This window comes from Mytilus californianus, unplaced genomic scaffold (genome assembly GCF_021869535.1).
Source record: "Mytilus californianus isolate M0D057914Y unplaced genomic scaffold, xbMytCali1.0.p SCAF_10, whole genome shotgun sequence".
Classification (NCBI taxonomy): Eukaryota; Metazoa; Mollusca; class Bivalvia; order Mytilida; family Mytilidae; genus Mytilus; species Mytilus californianus.
Genome location: NW_026262582.1, coordinates 44928902 through 44945641, shown reverse-complemented (window position 1 = coordinate 44945641; position 16740 = coordinate 44928902). Strand labels below are relative to the sequence as shown.

The 16740-nt window shown below is 30.8% G+C and overlaps 1 protein-coding gene across 2 annotated transcripts in view; it reads left to right on the top strand.

Annotated features, from left to right (window-relative positions):
* Nucleotides 1-16416, top strand: part of LOC127718216 (endoplasmic reticulum resident protein 44-like) — a 28054-nt gene extending 11638 nt beyond the window's left edge. The window contains exons 7-13 of one of the 2 annotated variants that reach the window (XM_052224190.1): nt 386-501; nt 2099-2156; nt 3396-3512; nt 4701-4812; nt 7136-7283; nt 8144-8258; nt 11048-16416. In XM_052224190.1, the coding sequence (XP_052080150.1) occupies nt 386-501; nt 2099-2156; nt 3396-3512; nt 4701-4812; nt 7136-7283; nt 8144-8258; nt 11048-11194 (813 nt within the window). In that variant the 3' untranslated portion in view covers nt 11195-16416. Of the gene's footprint in view, nt 1-385; nt 502-2098; nt 2157-3395; nt 3513-4700; nt 4813-7135; nt 7284-7974; nt 8090-8143; nt 8259-11047 lie in introns of both variants that reach the window. The other variant, XM_052224189.1, reaches the window with a different exon arrangement.
* The last annotated feature ends 324 nt before the right edge of the window (nt 16417-16740 follow it).

Below are 16740 nucleotides of genomic sequence, written 5' to 3'. Positions count from 1 at the left end.
TAATTGAAGCTTTATTTTATTGAAAAAATTACGGGATAAATAACAGATGTTACTGATTTACATGTTTCTGCAATAATTTGCATCATGTACACTCGAGACCATTAGTCTTGGAAACCAAATACTCAAATCTTTTGTTGAAGTTGTGAGTTTGAAAGCCACTCTTGGCAAGGTGTGTTTGACTCGGATCTGATTGACTATAGGATTGCAAGTTTTCCTGCTGAAGGTCATTTATTCTCCAGTGACTTTCTCCAATATAAACTAGCTACCATGATGTAGCGAAGCGTACTGAAGATAGTGTTAAATATAACAATCAACCAATCAATCTATAAATATAACATTCATAGAAACTTTTTTGAAATGAGTACTTTATTAACTTTATTTTCAGACAAATAAAAGAAATGTAATTGGCTATTTTGCCTCACAAGATTCAGACCAGTACAGGACGTTTGCTAAAGTAGCCAATCAGCTGAGAGAGGCTTGTAAATTCCATGTCGCTATAGGGTAAGATAATACATGTTTTTGTTCTGAGAGAAAAAAGAACATGAAAAAAGGAAAAAGATATAATCATGATAAAATATCTAGGGCTGTTCCATTATTAAAAATGGATGTGGAAGGGAGGAAGGAACTCCCAAAACCCCACAACCAAAATACTTTAAAAGATGGAAACAACACTTTATAAATTTCATGTGACTGAAGAACTTTTCTGGATTTACCTTCATCAGGAATGCTCAAAGCTGTATGCATACTCTGAATGGACAGACAACCATAAATGATCCACATTTGAAATAAAGATGTGAGCTTTTTATAATCATGGTAATAAGCCATGAAAAGTTGTGATAGGATTGCTTTGAAAATAGAGTGATATTCAATGACATTATTTGAATTTATTGGCAATAAATGTCTAATTTAACTTTTTCATTAGAAAAAAAATGTTATGTTTACTCAGTCTGCACTGTTAGCCACTAGTCCAATGCCCTAGACTAGTAAAATTTTATTTGGACTAGTAAGTTTTTGCAAAACTTTGTTCAGCCACATAAGAAAAATGTTGGAATATTGGTCTTCAGACTAGATGTTTGAAAAGATTTTGGTGCAGACTGTTTACTTTGGTAAAAATTATTTGGAATCCATGTCATGTCGGATGCTTATAATGTATGTTTTTAAGTTGATATTGTATAAAGTTGAAATTTTTAAGAAGAATAGAATGAAATACAGGATTGTTTGAAACTGATTCTTTGGAATTTAAAACAAGCAAATACTTTAGGTATGGCATGCTTATAGATAAAACTTTTAAAGGAAAGTCCTGACATTTGGATCAAACACCACTGGCCACATGAAGATGAAAATATAAAGCTTCCTTTTTGTCGAGTCTTCGACTTAAGTCGAAAAAGCGAGACATAGCGATCCTACATTCCGTCGGCGGCGTCCACAAATATTCGCTCTGTGTTTAAAGTTTTTGAAATTTTAATAACTTTCTTAAACTATCCTGGATTTCTACCAAACTTGGACAGAAGCTTGTTTATGATCATAAGATAATATCCAGAAGTAAATTTGTTAAAAAAAAAAATTTCATTTTTTCCGTATTTTACTTATAAATGGACTTAGTTTTTCTGCCAGGAAACAAAACATTCACTCTGTGGTTAAAGTTTTTAAAATTTTAATAACTTTCTTAAACTATCCTGGATTTGTACCAAATTTTGGACAGAAGCTTGTTTATGATCAAAAGCTAGTATCTAGAAGGAAATTTTGTTAAAATTTGTACCTGTTTATCCGTATTTTACTTATAAATGGACTTAGTTTTTCTTCCAGTTAACATTAAATACAGTCTGCAGTTAAAGTTTTTAAAACATTTATTAGATTCATAAACTATCCTGGATTTATACCAAACTTTGACAGAAGCTTCTTACAATCAAAAGATAGTATCTAAAGAAATATTTTTATTGATTTTTTTCCTCATTTTTGTTGAGCCTGCAATTAACAGCAAAAGTAGGCGAGACACTGGGTTCCGCGGAACCCTTACGAATTTTTTATTTTTGTGATTGATAAAGTGTTAGTTGGAAAGAAATTGAGTTTTATGTTATGTATAATTAATATTCAACAGGCCAGTTGCAGAACCAGAAAGAACAGGAGGGGATACTGTTGTATATAGAAAACCAAATGTGAGTAAAATAGGGAGATTAATTTGTTCAGTTTTGAATAAGGGCTGTGCCATTAAAACATACATGGGACCATGGGCAGGCACTTTGAAAATCTCAAACTATTTCTGGGGGTCCAAAATTTTTGGTACAGGGATAAATCAAGTGAAATTCTAAAATTGCCTATATAGGTGATAAAACTATTTTGAAATTGCCTTGCCTGAGTACCATGTATGTTTAAATGGAACAACCATAAAAGCAAATGCATGAGGAATTTTGTCGATAAGAGAGAAATACAACTGATCAAGTTCGAAGGAAAATAGCACTTTTTGTCGAGCCTTCGACTTTTGTCGGAAAAGCGAGACATAGCGATCCTACATTCTGTCGGCGGCGTCCACAAATATTCACTCTGTGGTTAAAGTTTTTGAAATTTTAATAACTTTCTTAAACTATCCTGGATTTCTACCAAACTTGGACAGAAGTTTGTTTATGATCATAAGATAATATTCAAAAGTAAGTTTTGTAAAAAAAAAATTCCATTTTTTCCGTATTTTACTTATAAATGGACTTAGTTTTTCTACCAAGAAACATTACATTCACTCTGTGGTTAAAGTTTTTGAAATTTTAATAATTTTCTTAAACTATCCTGGATTTCTACCAAACTTGGAAAGAAGCTTGTTTATGATCAAAAGATAGTATCCAAAGTAAATTTTGTAAAAAAGTAAAAAAAAATTCCATTTTTTCCGTATTTTACTTATAAATGGACTTAGTTTTTCTTCCAGTTAACATTACATACAGTCTGCACTTTAAGTTTTTAAAACATTTATTAGATTCATAAACTATCCTGGATTTTTACCAAACTTGGACAGAAGCTACTTACAATCAAAAGATAGTATAGAGAGGAATATTTTTATTAATTTTTTTCCTCATTTTTGTTGAGCCTGCGATTAACAGCAAAAGTAGGCGAGACACTGGGTTCCGCGGAACCCTTACGAATTTTTTATTTCAACTGGTTCTCTTCAAAATTTGAAACCTTTATGCTTGGTTATTTCTAACATGAAGCATAAAATTTACTGCTCCAGTCGTTTCTGTATTATTTCCTATTCATAACTGAAAAGTTTTTGCATGAAATTAAACAAAAATTTCAGCTCACACCTTTCGCATTTTTGAATATCTGTGTTTTTACAGTTTTAAAAGAATCAACTTTTTGTGTTATTATTTTATGCAGACTGAAACTAATAAGAAATATTTTTTACTTTGCAGACAAGAAGAGAAGATTTAACTTATACTGGTTCCCTGGTGTCATATGAACACCTGGTTCAGTGGGCCAATGATAAATGTGTACCTCTTGTAAGGGAGATAACTTTTGAAAATGCAGAGGTAAGCTGACTTGTCCCCTGCCATGTGGCTAGTGAAAATATATAGGCTTTTAATTGTAATATTTATGAATACAATTTGCACATTCATGAATATCATTTGGCTATAGTCCTAACATACATAGCTAATAGTTAATTCCAGTCTTGATAAATATGATTTGATATATTAAAAAATCGAGAACATTTTTATAAATTTTTTGTTTTGAAAATTTGAAAATTGTTTATTAATTCTTATCTGTTGCCCTTATCATAAAAAATCTTATGACTAAATTTCCACTGAAATATTAATGACTCACAAGTATTTTTCTAATAAGAGTTTTTGTTATAATAGTGTCTAGCTCTTTTTAAGCAAAGATAAAAATATGATATGAAATTCTTGTCTGGCTTAGCTGTCTATCAGGAAATAACTCTCACTTGATTCAATTTATGAAAAAATGAAATTTAGTAATAATTCATTCTTAACCTGTTTTATTAGTCCCTTACGGACGAAGTCGAAGGGGACTTCAGGTTTGCACTCTGTCTGTCCGTCTGTCTGTCTGTCTGTCTGTCTGTCCGTCTGTCAGTCCGGCAAATCAGTTTTCCAGACTTTTTTTCTTCATGCTTGAAGATATTGATTTGCTATTTGGTTTATTGTTTTATCATGACAAGTTACAGGTCAAGTTCAATTTTCACGATTTTAGCTTTTCTCTTTGTTCAGTAAAAGCCCTTTCTCTAGAATTAAGTTTTTGATGAAATACTTATTAATTAGTAGTTTTCTGTTCAAAGGGAAATAACTCATTTTTTAAAAAGCAAAATGACATTTGGGATTTTTTTCCTTTTCTTTGGTAAATTGTATGAAGAATTTAGTGGTAGGTTTGTTTGTCATTCTTGAAGATATTGATTTGATAATTAGTATATAGTTTTATCATGACAAGTGACAGATCAAGTTGGAATTTTGTTCCAGTCTGATGATTTTGTGCTGAGTTATGGTCTTTGGACATCGAAAATTCACTTAAAGAATCCGTTTTCAACAGTTTTTTCCGTCATGCTTGAAGATTTTGACCTGATATTTTTATGTAGTTTACACCATGACAAGTTATAGATCAAGTTAGAATTTCGTTCCATTACAATGAATTTTTAACCGGTAGGGGACTATGTATTGCCATGCAATACTCACAGAATGCTTGTTAATTTTTGAATTGTATTTTTATAGGAATTAACAGAAGAAGGACTGCCGTTCCTGATTCTTTTTTACAATCCTGATGATAAATCAATTATAGAAAGATATAATACTGAAGTAGCTAAACAATTATTACATGAAAAAAGTAAGTACATGTTTGAATAAAAAATTGAATAGGAAGGAGACATTTTATCTTATTGGGATTCTAGTAACTTGAGGTTATTACTGATACTGTAGATACAGTATTATTTGATTTGATTTGATTTTTGGTGTTTTAACGCCACTTTTAAGCACCGCTTTTGGGCTATTTCGTGGCGGCCAGTTTTTATTGGTGGAGGAAGCCGGAGTGCCCGGAGAAAACCACTGACCTTCGATAGGAAAACTGACAATCCTAGTCAGTTAAGATTGGAGTCGAGTGCACCCGCACGAGCGGGGTTCGAACTCACAACCTCAGTGTTGACTGGCTAGTGATTACAGTAGTAACTACTTAGACCACTCGGCCACCGAGGTCCCTACAGTTTTATTTGTTGGATACCTATTTTCCTGGTATTCATCTGAGTACAGGGGAACCACAAGTTTAAATGTTCATCGAATTATAAATTCTCTAAAGGAATGTATGCAGACATAGGCAAACACTGCAAAATCAGATATCCACAAAAATACAAGTTTTCCTCAATCCAGGAAAATTGGTACCCACAAAATTAACTAATCCATAGTTAATACAGTCGACTCCACTTAATTGCATACCGCTTAATAGCATAATTCGGTTAATTGCATACTTTTCTCCTGCACAAAACCATTTCCCATTCATCTAATGTTAAATTGTCCGGTTATATGCATAGCCTTACAAGTGGCATTTCGGTTAATTGCATAGAAAATAATCGCCAGCTTGATATGCTTAGTTAAAACTGACGAGATTTTTGACCGGAAACGGCAATTTGGTGAGTATATTTTTCTTGAATGCATCATAATTTTCGTTATTATTTCATATTTACTTCTGTGTTATTTAAATAAAGTTTCAAAACAGTTTCTTTCGTGTTTATATGATTGTAAAATAAGCCTCGATGTGTACACAGGTAAAGTTTCCCATGTTCTATTTTAAGCCTCGAGGTCATAAAAATGTCAAACAGCTGATTGTTGTAAAAACACGACCATTCTATCTCAAAAGGTGTTAATTATTGATTGGATTTCAAACATTGTTCATAGATTACATTTTGGGTGAATTTTTAAAACAATAACACCTGCTAATTATCGATCATTATCCATTGTGTAATCTCGTAATTCGGCTTGGAGTGATCTACACTTATGTTAAATTTTATAGGGCATTTATATTTGGTTGAAGAATTTTATACATCAATCTTTTATATTTAATATTTTTTGAAAAGAACATTAACTTCTAATTATTATATTTTCTCCGCAAATAACCCGTGCAGGGCCCCATTACCTGTTAACTGCTTTGCATATACGAAACTAACGAGGTTAAAGTAACAGTGTTACATCACTGTGCAATCGGTAAATACTGCATATCAAAGGCAGTTCATTACACATTTATTGTTTAAAATGATAATAAACTGTGTAGTATTGTTAAACAGTTTATTTTAATCAGACCGTAACAATGTACATTGTACATCCGGGTCATAGAAACAAATCTATTTTTAGAACAATTTTATTTTCGTATCTCAGGTAAAGGAAAAGTTGGTACGTAAATAAACTAAAACAAAATGTGTTTATAAACGTTATTGAAAGAATACACAATGAAATAACATGTATGACACTAGACAAATAACTTTTATTAGAATAAATAAGCATTCAATATGTTGTAAGTGGATTATGGACGTTCATCTTTCTTCAGGGATTTCCTTTACTGATCTGCACTATCGATGTTGTTTGACTCCGTAATTTGGCATTTCGGATATAAGCATACTCCGCTTAATTGCATATTTTCGTCTGACAAATAGGCTATGCAAATAACAGGAATGTACTGTATAGCTTCTTTTGATAAAAGGCTGAAAATTAATTATTGACCCATCAATTAGTGATAAACAACTTCATTATGACTTTTGAATTTGAATATTGATTTGTTTTAAATTTATACTTAGCTTGCCTTAACTCTGGCCAATTTAGACCATGTGTCCATTATTTAAATGTGAATGATGACCTCAAGATTTCACCAGTATACACAGAATGTCTGAATATATTTTACTTTATCTCACACAATTGTAGGCATACCAAGTTTAAATGGTTTTATGGCATAGCAATTAAAGTTGTGAGAATGGCTTTTTTCCAAGAACTAGTCCTTCGCCTTTATGAATTTAACCACTACAGATTGGTTAAAAAAATTCATCAACAATACTAGTCTTATAATTTTGTACCCTAAACACGTGTTACGTCTACATAAGACACATCAGTGAACAAATACCTCTATTTGATGACTTGTATTAATTTTATTTCATTGATTATATTTTCAGGTGCTATAAATTTCCTCACAGCAGATGGATCAAAATTTTCCCACCCTCTCCATCATTTAGGGAAATCAGCTAAAGATTTACCAGTTTTAGCTATAGACAGTTTTAGACATATGTATGTCTTCCCACATAATGTAAATAACGATTTAGAGTAAGTAATTTATTTATTGTTTAAATTTCTTTATTTGTTGGTGTTTTTTTCATGGATGGGTGATATGTCTCCCAGCAAACTGTACCCTTAGGGCTATTTAAATATTTTGTGGGAACTTAGAAAGGGACTTCTAAAATACATCAACAACCAACATACTTTCTTTTAGTAGTTTTACATACATTAAGTTTTTATACAACTATAAATAACCAGGATTCATGTTCCAAAAATAGAAATTTACTTCATACTTCATTCATTTGAATGGAAAAGCGCTTAAGAACTGTCACATGCAAAATCTAATTATGTCTTGTCTAGTACTCATATAGTATTAACATGTCTTTATACATGTATGATGAAATATAAAACATGCACAGTTTTAGAGCTCTTATGCAAAGTCATGTTCAAGAAGGTTAGTTTTCCAAGTTTGTGAGGAATTTTCTCATAAAACTGAAAACAAATAATGACACATTGAATATATTATTATTTTCTCAATCAAATATCTCTATTCTCTGACAGTGTATTTGTCCTACTTTGGCTACATCAGCTTATTGTATTGAGCAATCTTGAAGGTAACTTACTTTTATTTACTTTCAACGAATCAATTACCCAATGGTCTTTTCGTTTGGTCATTATTAGTCCAATCATGAGGAGTGAAAAGGAGACAAGTAGACATTTTGCTTCACTTTTCTTTCAGAAAACCAGGTTTATTATCAACTTTTATTGCCGATTTACACTCAGGCAAATTACATAGAGAATTTCATCACGGTCCAGATCCGTCCACAACTACAACAGAGCCACCAGTCCCAGGGGTAAGTTCGGTACTATGACATGTTTAGTAATCATCTTTTCTAATTTTATTTCAGAAAACCTGGCTTATTAAGTCAGTTCATAGCTGACTTGCACTCGGGTAAATTACACCGAGAGTATCATTATGGGGCTGAAAAGACGGAGTCCTATCCGACTCCGACTATCCCTGGAGTAAGTTATGTCTTTGGTTGCGGGTTTATGGTTGTGTAATAAATTGCATGCATCATGAATGTTTTAGGGGCTTTAGCTTGTCAAGAAATTGCATGCATTAAGAATATCTATCTTTGGAGAAAATTTACGGTTGATTATTTAGGTTTTCTACTTAGGGAGGCATGTTGGATAATTATACCCGTCTAATTCATGCATATATGTACCTAGGACATTTAACCTATTTTATTGTACAAATTACCTTTTTTATGTGGTACGACTTTCTTAAAAAGCAGTTTATTTTATTAATTTGGAGCTTTTTAGCAAGATATTTAAGATATATCAGATTAGAATTCCTTTTAAATGGAACTCCTAATTAAACAGAAATAAAGGAAACAATTTGCATGTGTTACATTATCCATTATCAGTAATTCAATTCAAACATTTCATCACAATTTTGTCAAAAATTTCTAAATTAACCAGAGAATTAAAAAAACAGAAATTATAAAGATTTACCTCTTTAGAAACATATACTTTTAACAATTAGTTTCATCTATTAGGAAAAAAAAATCTGTCTTTTTTATAAGTTTTTGAAAGAACTGATATTACAATTTGTCCAGATAATTCAGCAGACCTAGAGACTTTTTTCCCGCACAAATCGGGTCCCATTCCATTATAATTTTAACCACTGCAACAGGGTCATGAGAAATATTTTCAGGCATGGGTTAACTGGAAGATCCTCTATGAAATACATAGCATAAAATGGTGGAACATTGTTTATCATTGACTGTATGTGCAAAAAGTAGTTAGATGATTGTTTATTGTTAGCTTAAAATCTAGTTGCAATAAAGCAAACAATGTAAAGCGAGTCAACCAGGATGATAAGTTGAAAATTGTCCGATTGGTGTCAGCATGCTGCATAGCCATGATATGCAGGGTTTAAGCTAGGATTTTGAGGGCTTTAGTCATTTTTATGTGGGATGAAAATCAACCTTATTTTGGGTAGCAGCAAGGGACCTAGGATGTATATTACTATCTATACATCTTTGTCAGACTTTGAAGGACTTGGGCATACTAGGCAGTTACTGCATGATTTGACTGATGTGGCACTTTAATACGAAGATTAGGATATAAGATCTAGAAATCTAGTTCACAATTTCACTTTAGTTAGTTTCAGGGTACATTCCTAATCAGCAAAATTAGGATCCATTTTTTTTTAAACCAGGAATCACAGCATAAATGAACTTGTAAGGACTATTTCACTGCATTATTCATACTCATTATCCTTAAAAATGTTTTAAAGCGATATTGAGAATTAAATCTATAAATTTGGAACCAAAAATTTTTACAAAGCCTTATTGGAACAATTCTAATGACTTTAAATTGTAAATTTATCATGAATAGATCACGTTTACTTTCGATTTCCAAATGAAATAAAAACAGGAAGTGACAAGTGGATAATAAATTCAGAATGAATCCGGATTCATCTACGGATTGGTTCGTGTTTAAAAAAGGCAGGAAATTATCATTTTTTAAATTAAATTTGCTAAATAAGAACTATATTTGTCTCTCGTTACGTTTGATACTTAATTATTTCATATTTTACGTTTTAGTGTCTTTAAATTCGTAAGAATACTTTCGCGCATGTGCAGTTCATCGTAAAGGAAGCACCTGTTTGACTCGTGAAAACATTTCTGAATGTTATGAATAAAGTTCTATCTTTTTGATCGAAATTTGTCGAAAGTTTTTGATTAAAAGTTATATCAAATATGACGAAAATATGTTCATTTGACGAAACTACGACAAGCGAACTGCAAATTGTGATCGTTTGAGAAATATTGAAATTAAAATGCGAACTGTCAGAGGGAAAACTCAAATGACGAAACTAAGACAAACGAAGTGCAAGTTGTGCTCGTTTGATAAATATTGAAATTGAAATGCCGATTGACTGATTTTACTGGGGAAAATAATTATGATGATCAATTATGAGGTTGATAAATAATTAACGGATTAGTGACCCATCCGATGGCGTTAAGCGGATTATCTGTAATCACAACTTATAACACCTGTTGTAAATGTTAATTAGCTGAGGGTCATAAACTTGTCAGAAACAATAAGACCGGTAGAATTATAGTATTTTCATGCGAAAATATTTTTACTCTTTCCAAATTTGAGTGACGAAATTGATTTGGAATACTTTCGTCATTTTGAAAACCGTTTCGTAAATGACGAAAATGACGAGCGCTAGCAAAATCACTGATGATATGCAGAATGAATGGATGTTCATTGGTCAGTAGGAGTAAGCAGAGCCATGACATGCAATAGAGATAGATCTAAGTCCATTTCCAAATAGGTATCAATGATATGCAGAATAGAGGTTAATCATTGCCCAGTTGGTGTCAGCATAGACACGATATGCAGAAAAGTGGTTGACCATTGCCCAGTTGGTGTCAGCATAGTCATGATATGCAAAATAGAGGGATGTCATTTGCCCATTAAGTCAGTATATCCATTGCCCATAGGTGCTTTGACAACTATGATATGCAAAATATTACTATGTTTGTAGAACAGGGTTTTATTAAAATATATATAGATGTCTATACCCAATTGGTATCAACAAGATGAACATGTTGACAAATGTGTAATATATCTTGTAAATGTCTGTGTGCATTATGTATTTTTAAAAATCGTCCTAATCATGCATGAAATATGGCCACTGGACATTAAGCAACCAACAATCAATGTATTTAAAAAAAAAATATATTAAACTCGGTACAATATCTAAAATCCCTATCATTTTATTTATTTTTTAGGAAGCTAAAGAAGCAACAGGACATTTACCACACGACAAAAGTGAACCAGAGCAAAAAGTCAAACAGCCAACATCTCCGCCAGAATCTTCATTTATAAAACTAGCACCATCACGAAACAGATATACAATTTTAAGGGATGAGTTGTAAATCTGCTGTGAAATATTTGAATGACTGGGATTGGTGTATAATTGTGATATGAATGAGAAACTAACGTGAAAATTGGTTTCTGTAAAAGTGTACATTTCAAAAATACTTTATTTTTATTTTTTAGATGTGCAACATCTTGGCAAAATACATTGACATTGTTAATTTCTGATCACTTAGAATCATGTAAAATCTTTATTTACTTTGTAAATTGTAATAAAAATTGAAAATATTATTAGCCTAAAGCGTGGTGAAGAATGTTGTTATTTCTTGAATTATTTTTAGTTAATTCTGTATAATTTGGAAGTATTGCTTACAGTTTTTAAAATTTAATACAATTTTGTAATCTTTATTTTTTGTTAATTATAATAGCAATTGAAAATACTTTAACCTGATGCATAAGTGTTGTTTAAAAATAGTTTACACATTTAAAATTACCAAACTTTTGAATTAAGATCATATCATATCATAACCATTGACGTTTCAACAGCACATTGCATGCCTTTCTAGGGTAAAACGTTAATGAAGGGGATAGATCTGGATTAGAGAAATAACTCTTAACCAGTTGTGTGTTTGTAATAGGCAGTTTCATCAATGATTTTTAAGCATTCATATGAAACCGAACTAAAATATGTGTTACTCAGAAGCTCTTAATATATAGTTATAAAAACTGGTGGTACAAACGTACTTTTGATTTTGATTTTTAAGAGTTTTGTCCCTTACCCTAGGTCTATTTTTTTTACAATGGCCAGAATTTATTTAAGATAACAACTGAATAACTAATAATATTTTTGAAAATTAAAAAAAAAATTGTGTATATTATTTGCCAATAAAGCACCCAGGGTATTTAAGCCTAGAAAAAATGGCTTTTTCAGTTATGTTAAGCTTAGATCATATTTGGTGTTGTATCCGAACCAATTCTTTATGTTTTTTGGTGTGATGATCAGCACTGAATATGTATAATTGTTTTGATTAGTTAATATCACCAGAATCATGCAGAAGGTAATGATATTTGAAACGGTCAAGTAGTTTGCAAATTACCTGACTTTTGGAATTAAATTTACTATTATTCTACTTCAAAGTTTGAATAAACGAAATCAAAAGTTTGAATTTTGGCCAAAAAGCTTAATTGTTTTTTTCTGATACTTGAATACTTCTGAGGTGAATACTGTTGACTACTTCAGTATTTGTATGAGTCAAAATTTTTGTATTGTTCAAATAATTTTGATGATCAAAAAGACGTCGTCATCTTTACAATACATAAAACAGTAATTTAGAAGATGAAATGTAAAGCTAAACGTAGAGAATCTGCCTCTGTTGTGATTCTGGTGGTGAACAATCTGGTGGAGGGTTACCTTTGAATTATGGGTGCTTATGTGACAAGTTTTATACTGAATTTTACAGCAGTATGTGTTTCTGACGATTTCTGAATCTAGTCATTCAATTTAGAATTTATCGAGCACTATTTAGTAAAAAAATTTTAAGATATGGAAATCAATAATCTTGTGGAATTGACTTGTATGAGTACCTACCGCCTGCAGAGTTTTTGTTAAAACACTTGACACTTTTGTTTTTCAAATATCTTATAAGATTATGTTGAAAATGACCATTTGCAAAAAAAGGGGTTGACACTTGCATGGATTTTACTGTAATGTGTTTAAAAAAATAAATATGTGTTATTATTTATGCTATTCACTTCAACATTGTGTTGACAGAAGTATTACATGCTAAATACACAGAAAGTTTTTGTCCTAAATACACAGAAAATGTTTGTGCTAAATACACAGCAAATGTTGGTGCTAAATACACAGAAAATGTTTGTGCTAAAAATACAGCAAATGTTTGTGCTAAATACACAGCAAATGTTTGTGCTAAATACAGTGCTAAAAATACAGCAAATGTTTGTGCTAAATACACAGCAAATGTTTGTGCTAAAATAACAGCAAATGTTTGTGCTAAATACATAGCAAATGTTTGATTATGTTTTTTTTTTATTTGATTTCACAAACCATATTTAGAACTTATGAATTTTGAAATTACAGTCATAATTTAAATGTCTTTGTTTTAGCAGACAATAGTGATAAATGCATTCTTAAAGAATATTCAAAAGTATAAATGTTCAGATGTTCAAAGAAAATTTGTTGAAAAAGGGAATATGTTATTGTTCATGTATTTGTTAATATTGACATAATTTATTGATATTTTCTAATAGTTAATTATTAATCATGGAATTATTATCCAAAAAATGACAACTTTTTTTTAAGCAAAGTTGATGTTGGTAGATTTGATGAAGGTCAACTCGTATGAATTGAAGTAGATCCTTAATTTTTATTTAATAAAAGAGAAACAAAATTTTAAATGAAAATTGGAAGAAAAAGAATAAGAAAGTATAGGACTTCAAACAATATATGTTACGAGATATATACAATTTGTTTGTTATGGTTTTATTTTATGTTGTTTAAAACAATGGAAACCAAGTCTAAATTTGCCAGAATTTTTTTTTGTCCGACATTCTAAGGCCATTTAAAAGCGATGTTATGTTACCAAAACCTTGCTTCAAATCTGTTAGGGATTGACATCATACATATTATTTTCTTTTTTGAATGTGGGGGATAGATTATATAAAGCACATAATCAACATGTATGGCTTGTAACTTAAATAAAAGCATATTGTGAATGATTTGTTGTATAATGATTTTTTAGGAGCGTCTTTTCCTGAGAGAATAAATAAGTTTCTAGACATCTAATGCCATCTATATGGACTAAGAGGGAAACAGATAGAGCCTAGTTAAGAGATATCTGATCGTTCGAGACCCTCATTGGTAGTCAAGGTCATTAAAACCTCCAAAGTAGTACTTTCTGAAAGAGATACATTTACAACAATGACATACCTTGTTATGCAGTTTGAAATTCACTAGTGGTATGGTTTATAAAGTGTTATAAATTTCTATTTGTTGTCTATATTTTCAAAAACCAAAAACAGTTAAGCAAAAAAAAAAGTTTGAGAAACATAACCTCATTTTTAATGGCCTTATTATATAGATTTTATTTTGTATAGAATTTTTTATGTTTACGAAAAGTTTATAAATATATATAAACATAAGTACTCAGATGTTTAGTTCCCTGTTGCACAACATCTGGTCTCTTTTTATTTATTGTCTTGCCTTCTGCTGCTGCCATTGTTTTCTGTAAATAATAACAATAAAAACAAATCAGACTATGTGTATAATTATTTGATAAGTTGTGTAAACTCCAGTTTTGTGAAAAGGCTAAGCAGTTCCTGCTTCACTTGTGTTGCCGTTCATGTTCCCTAGCAATTAAAAGCTGATAATGAATTGCAGATGTTTGGCAAATATTTACCATTGCCATGTATCTCCTTTTTATTTTTCTATTAACATTTTAACCCATTGAGATGTATAACAGCCTTAGATATGTTTCTTGCTTATGGTTTTGTTGTCTGCTTGTGCTGATTTTGTGTCATGAATTGAAAATATATATTACAGACCATAACTGACATCACTGAGAAAATAAACTTAGTGATGAGACAATACTCAACATATGGTCCTTATAGCTGGATTTTGTACAAGAACAAAATGTTCTTGGTTTAACCAGTTTTATGTGTCCACAGAATCCACCTGTACCTAACTAGAAACTCTACATGCATTTGTTTGCAAGAGAATGTAATTGTAATTGATCTAAATTCGCAAACATTGTAAGCTTAGTAATTCACCTTATGTTAATATGTCAGCTCCTGAACATGCATGAAATATTTGCCACTGGACATTAAGCAAACATCAACCAATCATCTTTTGCTAAACATACTATTGTAGAAAGGATCTAAAAAGATAGATTATATTATATTTGTTATTGGTAAGAGAGATTTTTGTTTGTTTGTTATTGTTGATAAATTATATAAGTGTTAGATGACACTGCCTATTGTTTTGAACTGAAGAAAATATGACCTTTTGAGAATTATTCAGAAGTAATAATTTGTGGTGTATGTGTGCACAAAGTCTTATGATACAGGGTGAAATGAAGCTGAAAACAATGTTATATGTATGATTCGCCAAAATTTTCTTTAACCAAATTTTTTATGACTTTTTCGGCTGATTGACATGAACAGGCTTAAGCCAGAAATATCTGTTTGATTATAGTGAAAAGAAGAGATATTGAAGACCACTTCTGTAGTATTTATTGTAAAGCGTAAGAAAATTATTACAGGTTAAAACAAGCATTTGTGATGTGCATCGTGAAAATGTGAATGTATACATGATGGAGCTGTTTTTGTTTTGTTTTGAAAGTGACAGTCACATGACAATTTCATAACTAGCACTCTATTGAAATTTTTGTTTGATATCATCAGCCATGTCTCCCTTTGTCATAATAGCAAAACCAGAGAATGACGTGGAAATTTAATTTCATAATTGAATTTTTTTACATGAAAATTTTGGAAGAGTCTAATTTCATGTTGCTTTAAAAATATACAGTCTGAGATGTTAAAAAAGTGAAATTATTGTTCATCACATTTAATATATAACATTTAATTGTTTCCTCATTCTTCATGCAAGTAGAGATCGTGTGATTTCTCTTTGTCTGTTTGTGCTCATTACATTCATTGTGCATTTCATGAAATAAAATTTGTATATAAAAAATCTTTGTTATTGAAATATTGTGGGGAAAATAACACACATTTTTTTTATAAGAGAAGAAGCACAAGATATTTTATCCATAATTTTTTTTTAGCAAAGAAGAATTTCACATTTTTGTCGGAATATTGTTCATAACCCTATAAATGAGTGTGACACTAAAAACATTTTTTGACATTGATGAGGGTCTGGATGGGGTTTACAATATAGAGCATAATCGGCAAAACATGCAGAAAAGAAGGCAAAAAAATTCAGTATAGAGAATAATCGGCAAAATGTGCGGAATAAAGGGCAAAAAAATTAAGAATAGAGAATAATCGGCAAAATAAATGAATATGAATTACCTAAATATGAGTCCCAACATTGAAACCCTTTCACCTGCCACAGCTTAATCAAAACAAGAAAAATATATAATATTCAGATCATTTTAATGTGTATTTTGTGCTATATAATATAGGTAGTGCGGTTTCATTATTATTTCATATGTATAAATGAATGGATTTGATTGGAAAAGATGTGTGAACTGTTTATTATGGTTGAAATGTTTGAATATTCATAAGATAAATGTTTTATAAAGTATTTTCATTGTTATTTTAATGAAATATACCAATCTTTAGTTCTGCAATGTTACTACAATTGACCTCAATGTTGCTCCTGTTCCCCCAATGTTTGCAAAACATTTTGTTTAACTGATCTCCAGCAGTTTTATGCTGTGATGCTGAAAAATAGCAGGAAAAATGGTTTTATTTTATAGCAAAACAGTCACTTTGGTGTGAGACTTCAAATATTTTCTGTTTTGATGTTATTTTCTTCAATCAATTCAAAATCAGAATGAGTGTATATGCAAATTTGGCATTAGTTCTACTAAAAAAAGAGGCTTATCAGAAAACCCTGAAACAATGT